Source organism: Manis javanica, chromosome 12 (assembly GCF_040802235.1).
Source record: "Manis javanica isolate MJ-LG chromosome 12, MJ_LKY, whole genome shotgun sequence".
Taxonomy (NCBI): Eukaryota; Metazoa; Chordata; class Mammalia; order Pholidota; family Manidae; genus Manis; species Manis javanica.
In genome coordinates this window covers 33676407-33697408 of record NC_133167.1, presented here as the reverse complement: position 1 = coordinate 33697408, position 21002 = coordinate 33676407, and the positions used below count along the sequence as shown (strand labels likewise).

The window sequence follows — 21002 nt, the reverse complement described above, 5'->3', positions numbered from 1 at the left end:
GTGTAATAGCAGTCTTTTCAACTCACTGCCTCTCAACTCCGATACACCCTGCATTCTCGTCACCCTAATCCCACAGTTAACACTTTACAGCATGGCAGAATTTCTTGAGCTCCAACCTCCCTTGCCCTCGCGCACAAAAAGAGCTGCTTTCCTTCCCATCATGGTCAGTAGCTCTTTGATCACCTCAGCCATTGGGGCAGAGTTTTCGGGAGAAGCCTTGGGTCACTCTCTATAGGCAGTTAGAGATCTCAACGCCAAACTTGAGGGAGCCCTGACATCCACTGCCGATTCTCTAGCCTCTCTCCAAAGACAGGTCACTTTGCTAGCTAAAGTCACCCTTCAAAACCGGCGGGCCCTAGATCTGCTTACAGCCGAGAAGGGCGGCACCTGCGTCTTCCTCTGGGAAGAGTGCTGCTATTACATCAACGAATCTGGCATTGTAGAAACTGACATTACCAAACTCACCGACCTTGCCTCCAGTCTCCACTCTGCTTCCAATTCCAACCCATTCTCTTCAATACTAACAAACCCCCTCCTCACCTGGCTCTGGCCCATTGCAGGCCCCATAATAATCATTCTTCTCGCCTGTCTCTTCTTACCCTGTATAATAAAGTTCATCAAATCCCAAGTCGGAAAAATCTCTAATCAAGCTTTCAACCAGCTTTTACTCAGGAACTACCAGCTTCTGGCCACAGAAGATCCCTCACCCTCACGTGACCTCCTCACCACACGCTGAGATGGACCCCTCTCTCCACTGGAAACTGTTCCTGGAAACAATAGCCGCAGACGCCTGGCTCCTGACACCCATATCCTCTTGGCCAACCTATGGTTACAGGGAACCTTCATTGATTTCCAAACCTGAAGAAGTCTACATCTACTCGTCCTTACTGCGGGGAGTCCTATCAACCCTTTCCTCCCAATCCTCAAGCCCTCACTCCCTTCTCCGCCCCTGTTCAGCAGGAAGCAGCCAGAGAGAAAGCAACGTCCACAAACCCATAGAGGAGAAAGGGGGGAATGAAGGGTCCCCACCAGTAAGATGGCAAACTTCCGGCTTCTCTTCGGGGTCCTCAGTTCCCGCCGGCGCCACCTGAAGCCCAATCACCTCTTGCCCCCCTCCCAATCCCAGCACCTAGCCAACAGCCACCAGCCCCGTAGAAGTGACACCTCAATCAATCATGCCCCCTCCTATATAACCCAGCACCTTTCCCTAATAAAGCGGAACTCTCCGGTGAATTGCTGCTATGTGTCGCTCCTTTCCTTTCATGTGGAGGTTGGTTTCTCAATCCCCCATTCCTAAACCACTCACCATTTAATGGCATTCCACAATGGGTGGATTGGTTCTAATTACTATTAGATAAAATTTGAATCTGGAACCTGTTCAAAATCATTAAAGCTTGAGAAAAGTGAGTAAACTACGTATTGAACTTTATTGCTGAAAAAATGAACTCATTGCAATGCTAGTCAGGTTACACAAAGGGCATTTCATATTTCATGTCAAATATTTTTTGAAATGACTTCAGTGTTCATGTTTACACTGAAAATATGGAACATCACTCATATTTATATTTTCATCTAACTTATAAATGAATACAGTTTAAAAAGCCAAATATGTCTTCAAAGTCTAAAAGAAAAAGAGCAGCCCCCTTTCCTGGACAACCTGCAAATTCTATTTCTGCTTTCCATCGCAAAGGCCATTTCTTCTAGTATTTATCTTCATATTTGTAACTGCTATTTCTTGATTTTTCAAGTTCCAGATATTACCTATAAATATCTTCTATGGGAGATATGGATTTTGTCTCTTATTCCCTCCTACTGTTTTCCTAACATTATTATATCACAATGTTTTTCTCTCATTAACATTCAGATTTTATGAAATTAAGATGATGTGAATATTATTTTAGGCTGAGGCATGCAATATACTATGATCACATTGCCTGTCTTGGTACAAATTTGTCTTCCCTGGAATTGATGATTATCTCATTCTATTTATATGCATACTTTTCTATGTACTTGTCAAAAATTAATTCCCTACTCTGCTCCAGAAATGTAAATCTCTCAATATGTTTAAATTCATGAAGCATTCTATACATTTCTTTATTTTCTTGGGGAAAATTTCCTGAAGCCCTGTGCCCTGAAGCCTTGCATGTCTGAACTTGTTGCTCTCCAGGCTTCTTGCAGAGCTCCTGTGCTCAAATCACCTTCGCAATGATTGTGGATTCTGTTTTCAACTCAAATGTGATGGATCTTGTATTTCTTGGATCTTATCTCTTCCTCTTTCTTGTTTTTTCCCTTATTTTTTTAGATCATGTCCTGCGGTAGCTTCCTACAAAAAATACATGATAGGTAAACTTTCTGAATTCTATGTCAGAAAATATCTTTATTCTGCCCTCACACTTCATTGAATGTTTGGCTAGGTATTGCATTCTGAGTTTCAAAAAAAATTTTCCCTCATAATTCTCACAGCCTTGCCCCATTGCTTTATGGAGTCCAAAACTGTAGGTGAGAAGTCCGCTGCATTCTGATTCCTATTTTCTAATAAAGACTCGTTCATTTTTCTTCTGGAAGCTTTTAATTCTATTATTATTTCCACTGGTCTAACATTTCTCAATGATGTGCCCTTTTTTTATTTGTTGTGCTGAGTACTTGGTTGACACGTTCAATTTTGAAACCTGTGCCTCTACTAGTTCTGGGAACTTGTCTTATATAATTGTCTCTCCACTTCTCTTTCTAGAGCTCCTCCTACTCGGATATTGTACCTACTGCATTGAATTTTAAGTGTGTTTTCTTTCTTACTGTTCATTTACTCATCTTTTGGTTCTATCTCCAGCAGATTTCCTTGACTCTATCTTCCAATTCTTCAACTGAAGTTTTTATTTTTATTATTCTGTTTTTAATTGCTAAGAGCCTTCTCCTGTTTTTTTTTAATTGTCTTTTTATCGTAGCATTCTGCTTTTATTTTATATATACAGATCTTCTCATAATTTTTGAGGCTACAAATTAGCATTAAATGGTATTTTTGTCTATTCTCTATATCTCTATAGTTTCCTCTTGTATTCTATTTTGTTTTACATATTTAGTCCTCTCTTTTGGGTTAGAGTTTGTCTTACATGCCTGGTGTTATTTCTTGTTTCTTTCTTTTTTTTGTCCATTCATATTTATGAATAGGGTGCCAAAAAGCTGATTAGGAACTCTGTGTGAGTGGATGGGGCGTGGTTGATGGGGAAAACCTTTTGTTTCTTCTCTGGGCCTGTTTAGCTTTTTCAGAAAACATTCCTCTAATTTCTTGCCTAGGGAAATGACTTTTAAACGTTTTGGCAGTAAAAAATGATTTTCCACCACATCTCAGTCCACATACACCTGCATGTGTGTATATATATATATATATATATATATATATATATATACACACAAAGGCAAAAATGCTTCATGAAACAATATTTACTATTTCTACATATAATGCACTCTGATATTTTCTATCTGATTGATTGAACTTTCCTTTCTTTAATATTTGTGATGGACTTATGATGTGTCAATTAAATCCCCTGCATTAAGGGACTGGTTGCCCCAATTGTTGGCACTGCTGGGGGGCAATCTTCTGCTGTTAGCTCCTGCTAGGACTGCCTCCGTCCAGAGGGCAGCCATGCCCAATGTCACACGTCCTGGGATGGCCACATCCAGTGAGGGGGGATGTATTAATTGGTAGGATTGCCAAAACAACGTATCACAGACTGGATGACTTAAACAATAGAAATGTATTTTCTCACAGTTCTGGAGGCTATACCTCCCAGACCAAGGTGTCAGTAGCTTTGTGTTCTCCTGGGGCCACCCCTTCACTTGCAGATGGCCACCTTCTTGCTTTGTCCTCATATGGCCTTTCCTGTGTGCATGCATGCTCCTGCTGTTTCTTGTTCTTCTTACAAGAACAGTCACACTGGATTAGGACTCCATGCTGAGGGCCTCATTTTCACTTTATCACTTCTTTAAAGACCTCATCTCCAAATAAAGGATAAAGGCCTGGCTATCTTAGCCTGACTTAGGACAATTCAAAGAGCCATTCTAGCTTCAGTACTCCCATGGGCTTGGCTAAAGAGGTCACTGGGCCTTGAATCACAGCTCCCCTTCTCCTCTTGTCCAATTCTGTTGATCCCAAGGGCATGCCCTAATAAACATTCTGACTCTTAACTGCCTCACAGTCTGCTACCTGGGGAGCCCAACCCATGACACTGTTGGTTATGACCCATTAAGCTGATTTCATAATCCACTAATCATAACTGATTTCATAACCCACAGTTTCAAAAACACAGGCCCAGGGGTTAGTTGCCTGGTTAACAGTCCTTTAATAGTGTGGCAGGGAGAGAACACAGATAAACCAACCATCCTCAGTGTAGACTTCCAATTCATTTCTCTTCTTTTTTTCATCCCCATGCCTTATCCATGTATTTCATCATACCTGATTTCTCCGATGCCCAGGCCTTTCCTTCTGAGTGTCTCCAGGAAATAAACCTCCTATCTCTTCCTGCAGCAAGAGGGAGTTTGGGAGCAATTCCTTGGGCTGCTGAATTTCTGAGCCTTGGGGTACTAGAGTGGTCGACTGCACCATATATAAACTTTTAATTTATCTCATGCTTTATACCCCACACCTCACCCCATTCTGTCAAATCTGATGACTCCAAATTCTAAACCTCTTTGAGGACCTTCAAGGTGAAATATCTTGCTTTCTTCAGCATCCCCCACTGCACACACTTTAGATTGCAGCTTTCTTTCCCTAACCCTCCTCCATTCTCTTTTCACCAAATATTTGTTAAAGTCTCACTCATTCAAACCCCTGAAGTCTTCTGGTCTCTACCCAGAGGGGTATATGCCTGTGTTCATCTACCATCTTTAGCTAGAAGCCAGCAACTAAAAACTTGGTGGCAGTCATATCAGCACTGTGGCTGCAAAATAAGCTGAGATGTTTTTGTTTCTTGCTTTTGTTCCTTGCTTGCATCTTTTAATGTGAGGGGCTTTTTTATGCAAGGAGTTTTGCTTTAAGTGAGATCTAACTTAAAAGTCCTTATGTGCAATGAAGAGATCTGAGATTAAATACAGTACAAGAAAGAAACTGATAAATATGTATAAGACAGCATATCTAGTTGTGGAAATCTAAAGGAAAGCATAGTTGTATTCTAAATAAAGAGTCAAATTCTGGTGGATATAAAGTAGAACAAAATTGGCCCTTAAACTTAGTGATGAAGGTAAATTACCAAGGATAGAAAACAATTTTACAATCCTGAATTGAGTGCCATGCCACTACACCTCAGTTTGGTGCTACCTCTCAGAGAGAGAAATGAGGAAGAGTACTGGTCCCAGCCTTCCTTCAAGTTCACACAGTTATAACTGAGACAGCCAAACCACAAAACAAGAAACATACCAACACAAAGTCACTATGATGCTCATACTTCCTATGAAAGAGTGGATTTGTAGAATAGATTCTGTCCACACCATGTGGCATATAATCTGAGCTCCTTGAAAAGAGAAAAATAGTTCCATGAATGAGAAGAAACTCCAGCAACATCTTTCTAATTCTTCATACTTTAAATACTGAGAAGGTTCAGGAATAACTCTCTAAAGCTGGAATTTTAGGCATAGCAACACGAGGGGGAGGGTGATTTGGGGAAGGCCTTTCTGGTAGCTGTAAACTACACATGTATTAGAGTCTAGCCTCTCTGCCTCTCCTGGGTCCAGCCCCACAGAGCTGGGAGGGCCTGGCAGAGCTGTGATGAGTGGACTGGCCCTTGTTCCTGGTCTTGGCTCTGGAATTGCTCTAGCATAATTCACAGCCAATTGGTCTTGACAGAGAGCCTGTTGATTTCAGCTATAGCACAGATATTGTCATTACGAATAAAAATCCCAATAAGCCAGCATCTCATTGGTGCATACATTCACTTCAAAATGTGAGTAAAACATTTCAATTTGGACAAATAATAAGAGCATCTATTTCCACTGAAAAAAAGTTACAGCACTCAAAGTACACATACATTTTGGTAGTCTTCAAAAAACAGAGAATCCAATTATTGTGTATGAATGAGTTTTGAAAAAGTAATCCAAGAATAAAAGAACTATTTATCAGCTATTCACTTGTGGATAGAGCCTATTAATTAAAAAAAAAACAATGGTCACTGGAAAAATGATTCTTTTTTTCCTCTGTAGGCCATTATTGTTCTTTGGCTGCTGAGTAGTGGGAGTGTTAAAATGTCTACCTGTGTGAAGAAGAGAAGATGAGTGGGTGGATTTGTGGGAGAACAAAGGAGAGGATGAATGGTGGGTGCCAGGTCACTGAGTGTGTGTGGGAGGAGGCTGGGCTGTGAGTCAGCAAGGAGGAGGAATCCAGGTAAGTGTGGGTGAAGAGGGGGCGAAAGGAGAAAACAGCACAAAGCTATTTCACAAATGTGAATGTCTTAAGCAAATATCTATAGGACTATATAAAATACATCAGAAAACAATTCATTAGCAATTCTAATTTTAAAAAGCAAAACCGTTGCTGATGATGCCATCTCACAGATAATCGTTCAGAATTTTTAAAATTATGTTTTTCAGAATTATGTATGTGTTATTTAGCCTGATAATTCATGGTGAACCTGCCAGTGTCATTGACAAAGAATGTTTCAGCCTGTATGTAGTTTTAAGAGTGATCTCAGAGTTGCCTCCATAAATAAGAGTGGCCCAAGGCAGAGCAGAGGAATGAGTTAAAGACTTGTGGTTGAGGTGAGCTTAAATTTTCCATCTAAAATAAGTCTTAAATCCTTAGGGAGAAAGAGGTACTTTTCTTTCCCTTTTAACCATAGGCTTTATATTGTTTCTTTTGTAAATGCACATGGGACTTAAAAAAAAAACTGCATCAAAGTCTGAAACTGATGCACAGATTCATGTAACATTAGGGCAAAGAGGGATCATGAAGATCATCTTGAACAACCACATTTACAGAAGAAGTAAACAGAACTCAGAATGATGAAAAGGACTTGGCTAAGACATGGGGTGGGGAGTCTATAAATTTTGATTAATCAATCAATCAATCACTCAGCAAGCAAGGATGGGATACAAGGGCACTGGCCTCCACCCACAAGAACCTCCTGGAATAAGTGACATGGGAAGCTCAGAGGCAGAAGCTGGGGAGTTTTCATAGCTCCTCTGGGAGGTGAGAGGCAAGAGGGAGGCATGTGGAGGCCCAGCGGGACATCGACTGGAAAGAGCCCACTCTGGTGCTGCCAGGCATTCTGTGGGCAGCTAGGAGAGGGGCAGAGACACTAAGGCCTCCATGGGACTGTGAGCCTCCTGGCTCGCAATGGTACTACCAGACCAGAGCTAATTCAGATCTGCTGGGCTTGCTTCTTACAGAACTTCCCAAAGAGGGGAAGGATTGTTTGGATTTTCTCTTTTCAGTCAGCCCAGAGAATCCCAAACCAAAGATTTATTATCTTTCTCTTCTCTTTTCCTGAAGTCCCATAACTACCGTTTTAAAACTAGCTTTTCATGCAAAAGGTTCTGTGTTGAGGATATCCAGTCAAGGGCAAGGTGAAGCCATTGGGCAGCAGTAAAATAAAAACTAAAATCCCCTTACTCTTAAAAACTGAAGTTGGTAGCTTCTAAGACTTCCAGGGGACACTGAAATAGAAACTTAGATTATTGTATCCATAATACAATTAAGTAACTAAACTCATTATGAGAATAGCTGTGGTATTATTTGTAATACTGGTGTTTCAGCATTTATTTTGTGGAATATATATGAATGCTTGTAGTTGATTTTTAAGAAATAAACATATATGGTGCTATGCGCTGAATTGTGTCACCACTAAAAGTCATATGTTGAAACCCTAATCCCCAGTATCTCAAATACCTCAAATTGTAACTGTATTTGGAGATAGGGCCTTTAAAGAGATAATTAAGTTAAAATAAGGTCTTATGGGTAGGCCCTAATTCAATTCAGTAGGTCTCCTTATAAGACAAAATTAGGACACAGGCATACAAAGAGGGAAAATCAGGTGAAGACACGGGAACATGTCAGCCAGCTCCAAGCCATGGAGAGAAACCTCAGAAGGAACCGACCAGCTGACACCCTGTCCTTGGACTCCTAGCTTCCAGAATGGTGAGAAAACTAATTTCTATTATTTAAACCACCCCGTCTGTGGTACTTGGCATGGCAATCCTAGCAATCTAATACCTATGGTCTTCATCACATACTACACTTTGCCCTCAAGTGTTCTCTGAGAGAGGGTTAAGGTTCAAGACAGAGATTACCCTCTCCCACTTCTTAAGCTTTCTCAAGTAAAATGATTGGAGAAAGTCCTATTTGAAATAAATTGTCCTGGGAGAGAAGGGGACAGACTGAAAGAGAATGAATAGTACTGAGGGCAACAGAGAGAATCTGGCCTCGGGGAAAGGATGTGCATGTTCCTGGGAAAATGTTGGTAATGGGCTCTGGTAACCTCCCCTCCTCTTCCTGTCCAATAACGCCTCCTAATCCTCCTGGAAGAAGCACTAAAATGCTTCTTAATGAGTATAGCTCTGTTCCATTTGAAAAATTAATGTAGTGTATAAATTCTCTGGATACCTCTCATATAAATGATTCAGATTTCTGAGTTTTTATAATACTAAAGTAACAATATTGTACCAATACATGCTCCTCATTGTCTACAGAATGAAGTCCAAATATTTAGTAGAACCTTCAGACTCCCATAACAGCCACAGCCTACTTTTCTCTACTTCCTTACATGCTTTCAAACTGGGAAACATTTTAGGAGTGCATGGTAATATGCCAGAAAGTACTAAGAGCCACTAAAGAAACAGTCTAGGTCTCCCTATAACAGCAGTTTTACTTGCTGGCAGATACAGAAAATACTCTTTTTGTATTTAAATGGTATAGACATATTGCAAAGTAGAATTTAAAAGTTGCGTGAATTTTAAGGTAAAATATTAGAATGTAGTGAACAATGCCCTGGAGATATGGGACAGGATTCGTCTCTCTGTTGCTGAGAGTACTGGGGAGTAAACATTGGAGAAGCCTGCCACAACACCAGAAATGCTGACACTGACTGTCCTTTCACATCTACCATGATTCTAAGCTACTTATGTTCAGCAATGTGCAGGCATAGCGATGCCATGTGGAGCTATACCATATGCTGCAGATTACACAAAGCATGTTGCTGAAGCTATTGTTAGCCAGCAAGAGAAAGCAAACCACAAGACAGGAATCTGCAAACCTAGACTCAAATGCCTCTGTGTCACTTACAGGCTCTGAGATACTAGGCAAGGCTCTTAACCAGGTAGTGAGAGAAATCTGCCTTCAGGACCTGTGGCCCCATGGGTCCTCGAGAAATGTGTGACCGACAGAGCTGGTTCAGCAGGTTCCACCTTCTCCCACTTGCTGCACAGGGATCTCTTCAAAGCTGAGCCCTCTGTGGAACAGTAAATACGCAGACCAACTATTCAGCAAAATCAAAGACCCATGAACAACATTTGCACTAACACTAGGTTACAAGACATCCACACAACTTCAAAATACAAGTGTGTGAGGACAAACCACCATCAGCCTTAAGACCTGAATCATATCAGTATCTGAGCAGGAAAAGCAGAGAGACACAGTGACACTTGACAGACTTTGACCGAATTGAGAAGGGTAGAAGCCAAATTAGCAATACCTATTTACTGGAAAGCGTGTGGATTGGTTTTGCCCAATCCAGCAGACTGAGCGCAACAGGTCTGTTACAAAAACTGAAGGTGCTGAAGCAGTTGAGGCCCTATGAGCTCGCTCTTAGAGAATGACCTGCCAGCGCTCCCTTCCATGACAGTGTCACACTGAAGAGAAATGCTGAGAGTGGAATAAAAATTCAGCTAGACAGAGGTAACAGAACAACAGATAGAGGAGGCCCAGATAAAAGTAGGAGATGAGAACAGAACCAGGAAATCTCATAAAGCAAGCTAACCCTTCCTGACACTGCATGAAAAGGAGTTTGTGAAGTTAAAAAAGCTACTCAAAACCATATATCCTACTAAAAATTCTGGTAGACCATTTTAACATAAAAATGAGCAACAGAAAAGTATTGAGGCCAAATCCCTTGTAAAGTTACTCCTAAGAAAAATAGTGAGCAAAATAATATCCCTATACAAGAAAGACATGCTCACAGAACAAATCAAAGCTATAGCCTTCTATCTCGAAAGAAACTAAAATACATTAAGAAAATGATACAAGACATGAAATGAAAACATTAAATTTTTAAAACTCTGCCACTGAGGTGGTAGAACTCAGGAGACAATTAGGAATTTTTTTTTAATCATTTCAGAAGTGACACTAAACTAAAAGGAACACAAGAGCAAACATAAGAAGCAGATTATGCATTAAGAACATAAAATATAAAAAAGAGGAAATTTCCTAAAATAAAAAAAGATTTTAAAAAATACATAGACAAGTGACAAATATTGAAGATGGACAAAGAAGATTCAGCCACAAATAACCAGAATCTTTGTTAAAGAAACACAAAACAAGGGGACAAAACAAATACTAAAAATTATAATTAAAGAGACCTCTCCTTAAATAAAAATGTTATGAAATTACATATGGAAAAGCACACTATGCAGCTGAGAATACTCAACACCAAGACATTCTTCTAGTAAAGTGAAGGAACTTTGGAAAAGTCAGTCAAAGCCACCAAGTGACTCATAAGGTAAGAAAATTAGATTATCATCAGGTTGTTTTTTTTTTTTGGACAGATACACCTTATGACATACTTAAAACACACAAAGGAATAAAATGTGAACCAAGGATTTTATATCCTGCAAAACTGACTTTCAACTATAAAAGGCATAGAACAAGTTATCAATATGCAAGGACTCAGGGAATATTGTTTTCATTAGCCCTTCCTGAAAAATCTAGTAAAGGATGAGTTTTTGACAATCAAAATGATTAGAGAGACAAAGACTGTTGGTATGTATTAAAACACAGTTATCCAAAGGTCTAATATTAAATGAGAGTTAAGAAAGTATAATATGTAAAGAGTATATTCTCACATAATGTAGATATAGTACAACTATAAAAAACTGGGTGAGAGTGGGGAGAGAACATGAAAAAATATCTTAAGCTATTCTTTGTGCTTATATTGGTGGTGGTAATACTTATATTGTTATTCGGAGCCTATTGTGTACAATGTGGAATAATGTAAATGAGTAACTATGAGTTACTAATTCTGTCACTTACTGTATGGGAATCAGAGATCTTATTAAGGAGAAAAAGAAATGCAGCTGTAGTAAAAGTATACAAAGAGCTTACTAAAAAACCATGTAGTCCTTAATTTTACTTGGAAATATCAACATAATCATTAGGTATTTTATCTATAAAATTATATTTATATGTGTACTTCTCAATAGATAGATAGGTGTCCTAGTTCTGCCGCTGAAAAGGCTCAGAAACAATAACCCATCCCAGGGGCAATAGGCATTAGCACCTAGATAATAGTCTTGAAATAAAATCAGAACTTTTTGGAAACATGACTAATTCCATATCTGGGGCAGGACACATGCAGGATGAACCTGGACATCTGAGACAAATATCAAGGAAGTTATCAAAAATGGCTACATCAAAAGGATGTCAGAAGTCAACTTGAAGAGAGTCCTACTAGCCAAAGATAGGACAATTTGAGCTAAAAAAAAATGACAGTAATTGCTATTGATTGCAGCCAATCAATACCAAATATGTGGGATATTTTCCAGACAAAGAATTGGTCACCTTCAGAAGAGGATAAGGAACTAATTAATTCATTTGAAAACTGGTAAATAGAGGGAAAGAGTCAAACACTTATCCTAGCTTTTCTACATGAACTATACCATTGAGTAACCAAATGGTAGATGAAGGGATGTGTCTCCTTATAAAAGTATTCTAATGTGAAAAAGAAATAATTAGGCTCTTCAATGTGTAAATCATAAGGAAGAGAAACAGTGGGAAGGTTAATCTGTAGAATGAGGGAGATTTAAAAGACAATGGGCAAAAAATATAATGTCTATGGGTGTGCACTTGGGTCCTATAACTGTAAAGAAACGCAAAGAAATGATTACTGTGAAAATCAGGATGGTGGGTACTTTGGGGGGTGGGAGGGACTTTGAAATTGAGATGAAGTTTATGGAGATCTTCTGGAATAGCTGGAAAATTCTATTTCTTGATTTGGGTGTTGGCTACAAGAATGTTTGTCCTATAGTAACTCAGAGTATATATTTTTAAAAATATTGCATTCTAAATCTTTTGTTTTACAATGGATATTAAGGATTAAAAGTAATAAAAACCTATATAACATAAAGAATACCTATCACAAAAAGAGAGAATTTCACCAAGATTCTCTCATGTATATTATTCAAGATTGACAAGGTATTAAAAAGAACCTATAATATTTCCAGTGATTATTATTCCTAGTAAAGATTAGAAAGAGGGAAAACTAGGAAAAGACAATAAAGAACCAGATTAAATGGTGAAATGAAAGGCAAGAAGAGTAATCTCTTAATCCTAAAATAAATGCAAGAAATATTAGTGGATTTAGGTGAGCTGTTTTCTCTAAGGGGGCTTAGATTTTACATAGAGGAATAAATCTTTACAAAGCCCCAATCACTTGGAAGCTCTGGCCCTTTGAAATTCAGAACCTAAAAATTTCCTTGGCCTATTCTAACCTTCTTGCTTTAATTATTGCTGAGAGAAGTTAAGAGTCTTAAATATTTAGATGGATTATCTTAAACATCAGTGTTAGGCAAATATCTTTAAGTGAAAAAAAAAAAAGGAGTGCCAACTATAAGAACATGCATTTCCAGGGCCACACCTGCAATGTGGTTAGGACAAATTCTAACCTGCAGAATGCATGCCTGAAAAAGGGAACCAACTTCCTCCCCTTTCCTTCTATTTGCTCCAGTGTCCTAATGCCTTATCCTGCCCATCATTCCAAGTGGCAAGTGACCTAGTTAACTGATCTTTCTCACATTAGGCCATCCAGAATAGTCACTGCTCATTCTGCTCCACCCTTCCTTTTGTTCTCTGCCTTTTTCTTTTTCTACCATTCGTATTACTGTCTCCTTACTGTCCCCATTATAATCCATGATCCTTTGTCCAATTTTTCTTTTCTATCATTATTAGCATAGACAATGCTTGCTATTTAGGAAATTGAATGCTTTAGAATAAAAACATTTTGTAAAGCTACTAAAGAAGATCAACAGAAGGAAAAACGCATACTTGGTAAAGAAGAAACTCCCATTCTGAGTCAATGTGTAAATTAAAAAAAAAGAAACACTTATCAAAGGTTAGAATAATCAATACAACTCCTTTATTAAGTCAGCATAAAATTTCAGATTACCATTTTCAGATACCTATGAAGGTGCTGGGAGTTGTCAAAAATGTCACCCTAGTGATTTTTTTTCCCTGTCTATTGCTATTCTAATTTTCACTTGTATGAAATCATCTCCCACCATGGATGCTGAAAATCCCAGACACTCACTCCACCCCATTTAGCAAAGACATGGGCTAGTCACTTCCTAAGGGGAAACCAAAGGAGTCTGCTGAGAGGGTGATGGTGAGAGCTTCTAAGAATGGCTTTACTTCCCTACTGAAGAGAAGGAAGGGGAGTTAGTGCCCTCTGCCTTTGGCCACAGCTGTGTGAGGACCCAGCGTCAGTGGCAATGGCAACCTCTTTCAATTATGAAGAGAAAAGCTTAAGGACAAAGCCCAACAAAGTGGTAGAATAAAGGGCTAAAAATAGTTTGAGACCTTGATAGCTGGCTTAAGTTCTTGAATCAACCTGCCTTGGGAGTTACTTCCATGTGACATAGTGTCTTCATTGTTTAAGACACTTTTATTTGGAAATTCTGTTGCTTACAGTTTGGAAACATCCTAATACCTACTGGAAGACTTCTTGACCCTGTCAATATTCTTGCCTGTGAATCATGGCAAGCAAATGACATAGGGGAGTTATGAAATGTACTAAATAATAATTGTTCTTTTTCATCTAGTTTATGAACTTTGCTTAATGCAAGCAAAAATATAATTTTAGTCATATTGACTTATAGGCAAAATATGATTAATAACATTAGCAAAACTTAGAATTATATTAGTCAATTTATACTTTCTACTTTCCCTAACCTCCTTTGAAGTATGATTAATCTAGAAATTACAATTTTGCTATAGAAATAGATCAGAATAGGTAGACTCTCTTATCAATTTTCTTCATAAAATAAAATATTACTTTTATTATAAATAAAACATTTAACTTTCTAACAGCTGCTTACACTTCCTTTCCATTCCTATGATCAACAATAAGATTCTGAAAGTCAAAAATCCGTATCACAACTCCATAATACCTGTGAGTCTAGCCAAATATAGAATACAAAGAGCAGAAATATTGGAAAGAAAGGCTATTCAGATCTGACTTAAAAGGGTTGGGGTGAGAGAGAACATACAAGCAGAAGAACAGAATCAGAGACTCTGTTATATTTATCTCCATTTCCCAGCACCCACATGTCATATTTTTAAAATATTTGAGAGCTTTCCAAAAACACATGAAAGAAAATAGATTGAAGAATTTTCTGGATAGACTGTGACCACTGGGGACATTCTAAAGTATGTGATTAGGAATTAGAAACAAGAGGAGAAAATCCCTGTTTTAACTGAATTGAAGAGCTCCTGAATCATAAGCAAATCTTTTTCATTGTCAATAAATGACTAATAAAGGCAGCTAAATAACTTAAAGTAAAAAAAAATAGCTTGGAGCAGTTCATAAACTTTCCCTTATAGAAAAAAGACTTTCATTATTTTTTTATTATAATCATTTTAATAGAAAGTATTCTGGTGGGGGAAAAAGAACTACATTGTAGAGAATAGCTGATTAAGAAAAACACTTTCTAAGGGTATGCAGAAAATTTTGACAGAGATTTTTTAGGAATCAAGTGAAGTAGAGTGGTGGGATTGGATGGTGTTCACATAGGAGATAAACTAGGGTCCCAGTGCTGGAAAAACATATAGTGCAATTCTAAGCTTACTTGCTGCAATTTAAACCTATTTCTCTTTTCTTTGAAAACAGCAAATAACTGGTAGCAAGTTTTCTGTATCCTACAGAAAGCTGTAACTCTTCAACCTTCTTTTTTTCCAAATAACCAAGTACATCAATCTTCTCACAGATAAAATTTTCCAGCCACCCTCAGCTCATCATCAATCACTTTTGAATATTTTTTCCCATCACTAACACATATGGTCAAAGACTATTTGCCTTACAAGCATATATGCAGATTCCCAAGCCATATTCTGGACATACTGAATAAGAATCTTTGGAGATGGGACTCTTACCCACTCCAGAATTTGAGAACCACTACTTGAAAGGATCCACATCTCTCAATTTGAATTGAAAGACTTGAATTTAATTTGGAAAATTATTTTTTTTCCAAGGACTTTAACAATTTAGTATAGAGGACGTATCTATCTTATAAATTATATTTATTCTAATCCCTCCCAACATCATTTATTCATACTGAAAAACAACCTTTTAGTTTTGACATAAATTGTTATTAAAATTACTGATCTAGTAGTATAGGGTAAGTCAATATTTAAATATTCCCTAAGTGAAATATGCTAAGAAAAACATGATCCAACAAGTCAATTTCTATTTTTATTCTTTTTCTTTATGGAGCACTCTTGAACAGCCTATTTTTTTTCTCTTGATATGTAAAATTCTAAAGTTGTAAAGAGGTTTTAAAAGGAAGAAATGAAGGCATTAGCCTCCGTAATCTCTATGGTTTGACAGCTATCATTGCAGTAATAGACTAAATCTTTCTTTTGAAAGAACCCAAAGTAGTAGAACTTTGCCGGTTTTATTCTAGTTCATTTGATTAAATGTTCTACATATCTAAAAACCAGGTGAAAGCTCCTAAATAATTTCTCACATGAGCTAAATTTTACTTCTGATTCATTACTGATTATAACCCTATGACAATTATAGAAAATTAATTAGCTATGAGGAGCAAGAACTCTAGAAATAAAAATGCAGAGGCTCAAAACTGAATTGTAACCATTTCACACTATGTGGAAATAGTCGAATTGAATTAAACAACTCAGGTCACTAAAGTAATATTAAGAAAGTTCCTTATTATACATTGGGAATTTTTTGATAGATATACCCATATTATAGCAAAATGAATTGCATAAAATACACAATATTTTAGCTGTGATTACAAAGTTGTCCAAAATACAGTTAGTGTCAAGCATCACACTTGTAAAACTCTAAGTTTAGTCCTAATGCTTTTGAATCACTTGGGGCACATATTAAGAAAGCACATTTTGGGCTTTCCCCCAGAATCAAAATCTGGAGGGAATGTCCTGGAAATCTGCATTTACGATGCTAAATATTTACTTATTACCTACAATGCTAGCATTCTGACAAGAATTCCAACTTCTTCACTACATATGAGATCCAGATGCCCCAAGATGCAGTGCTTCATTCTGTCTTAGATATAGACATAGGCTATTTGCCAAAAATCTACGTCTAAGATCTGTACGCACAATTGGGCATCTTCTGCAAAGAGGCAGTGAATTCTGTCCCTCCATCATCTTTTTGGTGTAGAAATTTATGGGCTGGTATTAATATCCAGTTATGACTGTTTTACATAATCTGAGCATGTTTAATGGTGACCCCAATGACAACTTTCTTTCATCTTACAGGCCCACTGGTGGGCAAAGTTTTTCTCTATTTTCTAATGGAAAGATAGAAAGCAAGCCTGCATAATCTCCCAGGAGGTTGTGAACAGAAGATTCTGCAGCTATCTTGTTTATATAGTGTTTTGCTTTGCTTTGGTTTATTTAATCAGTATAGTTCAGCTCCTAGAAAGAGGCACACATGCTAGTGTAACTTAAGAGCAATAGATTGCAATAATCAGTTTGTTAATCCCAAATGCTTCTTCTGAAAAGGAAGCAGTGTTCCATGGTGATGTCAAAGGACCTATGAGACTTCCTAAATCTGACCACACTCCCGATTCTGCCTTCCTGTATTTCTCCTTCTCCCTAGTGTCTTTTTTTTCTCCCTCATTTTCATTATCACCATACAACTTAGGTCTTCACATGTTAACAGCCTTAACACTCTTGCCTCAGTACTTTAAAGCTCTTAATACAGCTGAAATTTGATTTTGAAGTAAGATTTTACTAAATAGTGAATGCAGGTTTTTGAAACTGTGTATGCATAGGATATTAATAGATTTTATTTGGGAAAAGTAATTAATTGTAAGGCTTAAATTTTGGTGGTCACCCACACGCCACTTTAATAACTTGCAGAGATAAGTGCGGCACAGGTCATCCTTTCCGATGAGGGCTAGGGGTTAGCTTTATCCATCGAAAGAGCCTCTTGGGATTGGTTTGTCTCACCCAGAATTCCTCAAAACTAAGAGAGATTATTATGGAAACAGCACAGCATCAGTAGGATAAAAACTAACCAATCCTTGGACCTAAACACTGGGTAGGGAAAGTTAAGTAAATTTTATATCAGCTATTTATTGCTACATAGCAAATTACTCTAAAGCTTAACAGGTGGGAATAATACACATTTACTACTTATAGTTTTTGAAGGGTAGGAATATTGGAGCAGCTTAACTAGGTGGTTCTGCCTCAGGAGCTCTCCAAGGCTGCAGGCAAAGTGTTGGCTGGTGTTACAGTCATCGCAAGGTTCTACTGGGGAAGATCTGCTCATTCGCATGGGTCTCTCCAGAGGACTGCCTCACAGCATGAGAGTGATCCTAGAGGGAGTGAGATAGAGCACCCAGGATGGGAGCCACAGTCTTTCTATAACCTAATCTTAGAAGTGACAACTAGGCACTTCTGCCATATAGTAGTCATTGTTGGAAGCAAGGCAAAACTTCTAACCCACACTCAATGGGAGGGGATTACACATGGGCATGAATACCAGGAAATAGAGAGGACCATTGGAAGGCATCCTAGAGGCTGTCTATTGCAAATTTATTTACTGTGGGGATTTTTAAGTATTTAATATGCTATTTGTCATTGTGAACATCTGAGAGGGTAATGCAGTAAGCCGTTTTTTCCAAACTATTTGATCTTGGACTCCTACCTGCCCTCATTCTCATAATTTGCTATGGGCCGAATGTTCTAAGGACTTGCTGATCAAGGTGTGGTCATCAGACTACAAGGGAGTTCGTTAGAAGTGCAGAACAATCTCAGGCCCTCCCTAGACCTACTCAATTACTGGTCATATTCCTTGTTCTGGAGTCTACTTCGTCTGATATAAATATAGCACTTAAACTTTCTTTTGATTGGTGTTTGTATGGCTTATCTTTTTCCATCCTTTTCTTTTTGACCTATTTAAAGTACATCTTTATATTTATAATGTATTTCTTGTAAATAGCATATGAATAAGCTTTTGTTTGTTTATCCAATCCAAGAATGTCTGCCTTTGAATCAGGGTGCACATTTATATTTAATGTAATTATTGATATGGTTGAATTTAAATATACCATCTTTTAAGTTGTTTTCTATTTGTCTATTTGTTCTTTGTTCTTCATCCTCTTCTCAAATGTTTTTCTTTGTTTTAGATTACTTTATTGTTCTACTTTATCTCCACTATTGGGTTATTAGTTATACCTCTTTTTAAAGGATTCTACAATATTTTACAATATGTATCTAATTTATAACAGTCTAACATCAAGTACTAGCACTTTATGTATAGTGAAAAAATTTTATGATAGTATACTTCCATTTCTTTCCTCTCATTCTTTGTGCTATCATTCATTTTGATTCCACATATAAGTGAATTGTACTGATTTTGCTTTAGATGATTAGCTTTTAAAGTGATTAAAATAATAAAAACTTCTGTATTTACTTTGTTTTACCATTTTAGAGCTATTTATTTCTTTGTATAGATTCAAATTTCCATCTGCTATCATGCTTCTCCTGCCTAAAGAACTGATTTTAATATTTCTTGTAGTGAAAGTCTGCTGGAAATGAAAAAAAAGCTTAATTTGCCTTCATTTTTTGAAAGATACTATAACTAGGTATAGTAATCTTGATTAATAGTATTTTTTCTTCCAGGACTTCAAAGATGTTACTCCATTATCTTCTGGCTTACACGGTTTCTGACAAGAAATGTTCTCTAAGTTTTATCTCTGTGTTTGCAATATGTCACTTTACTCTGTCTTCAAGATTTTCTCTTTAGCTTATGTTTTCATTAATTTTGGAAAATCCTTAGCTTTTATCTTAAAATATTTCTGCTGCCTCATTATATATCTCCCCGCCTTCTGAGACTCCAACTACATTTGCTAAACTACCTGATATTGTCTCAGATTTTAGATGCTCTGCTCTTTAATATTAAAACAAATTCTTTTCTACTTTCAGTATGGAAATTTTCTATTTACCTTTGTTAAAGTTCACTGGTTCTTTTCCCAGTTATTCCAATCCTTTTTTTTTTATTGAAGTATAGTTGATATACAATCTTATATTAGTTTCAAGTATATAACACAGTGGTTTAACAGTTACCCAGATTATTAAATCCTCACCCCAACTAGTGTAATTATCACCTGTCAACAAAGAAAGATGTCACAGAATCATTGGCTATATACTCCATGCTGTACTACCATCCCCTGACTAATTTATATTATGATTGAGAACATTTTGCTCTTTTATCCCTCTACTCCTCCCAATTCACCCATCTTAACCTCTCCTGCATGGAAACCTCCAGTCACACCTTAGTGTCTGTGAGTCTACTGTTATTTTGTTCATTTTGTTTTGTTTTTATGTTCCACAAATAAGTGAAATCATACAGCATTTGTCTTTCTCCTCCTGGCTTATTTCACTTAGCATAATACCCTCTTGGTCCATCCATGTTGTCACAAATGGCAGGATTTCTTTCTTTTTTGTGACTGAATAATATCCCATTGTATATATGTACCACATCTTCATCCATTCATCTATTGATGGATACTTTGGTTACTTCCATATCTTGGCTATTGTAAATAATGCAGCAATAAACATGGGGGTGCATATATCTTTTCAAATCAGGGATTTTGTTTCCTTTGGGTAAATTCCTAGAACTGGAGTTACTGAGTCATATGGTATTTCTATTTTTAATTTTTTGAGGAACCTCCATACTGGTTTTCACCATGGCTGCACCAATTTACATTCCCACCAATAGTGTAGGAGGGTTCCCTTTTATCCACATCCTTGTCAACACTTGTTATTTCTTGTCTGTTGGTTAATGGCCACCATCCTAACTGGTATAAGGTGATATCTCATTCTGGTTTTGATTTACATCTCCCTGATTAACAATGTGGAGCATCTTTTCATGTGCCTGTTGGCCATCTGTATTTCTTCTTTGGAAAAATGTCTGTTAAGACCTCTGCCTATTTTTAAATTAGGTTGTTTGTTTTTTGGAGTTGAGTCATATGAGTTCTTTATATATTGTGGATGTTAACTCCTTATCAGATAAATCATTTAAAAATCTATTCATATGTGCAATCTTCTGATAAGCCCATTGAAGGAATGTGCTTCTGACTTGTACCATTTCCACTTCACATTTTTAGTAATTTCCATCTCTCTGCTGAAATTCCCTATATATTCACACATGTCCACCTTTCCCACTAGATCCTATAACATAGTAACCATGTCCCAACACTTTGGTCATTTCTGAATCTGCTTCTGTTGATTGCTTTAGCTCTGGGTTAATGGACTTTTTTTCCTGCTTTTTTGAGTGTCTTAAAATTTTTGATTAAATGATGAGTGTCATATGTAAGATAAGTAAAGACTGAGGTAAATAATATTTATACCCAGAACTGGGCATGCTTTTTCTTCTGTCAGGTTAATAATGTGGGTGACTGAGACAACCTACTCAGAATTTGAGCTAAGTTTGGGTTTTATTTTTATTACTACCTTTGGTGTACCACAGGATTCAGATTCGTCTATTACCTTGTACTTAGTGTGGGGCCTCAAGCACTTCAGAGTTTTTCTCAGTCTCCCT

General features: G+C 37.4%; 1 protein-coding gene across 1 annotated transcript in view; it reads left to right on the top strand.

Moving 5' to 3' along the window:
• LOC140845269 (uncharacterized) overlaps positions 1–1233 on the top strand; it is a 102600-nt gene extending 101367 nt beyond the window's left edge. The window contains exon 5 of the mRNA XM_073219265.1: positions 614–1233. Within this exon, the coding sequence (XP_073075366.1) occupies positions 614–1091 (478 nt within the window). The 3' untranslated portion in view covers positions 1092–1233. The remainder of the gene's footprint in view (positions 1–613) is intronic.
• The last annotated feature ends 19769 nt before the right edge of the window (positions 1234–21002 follow it).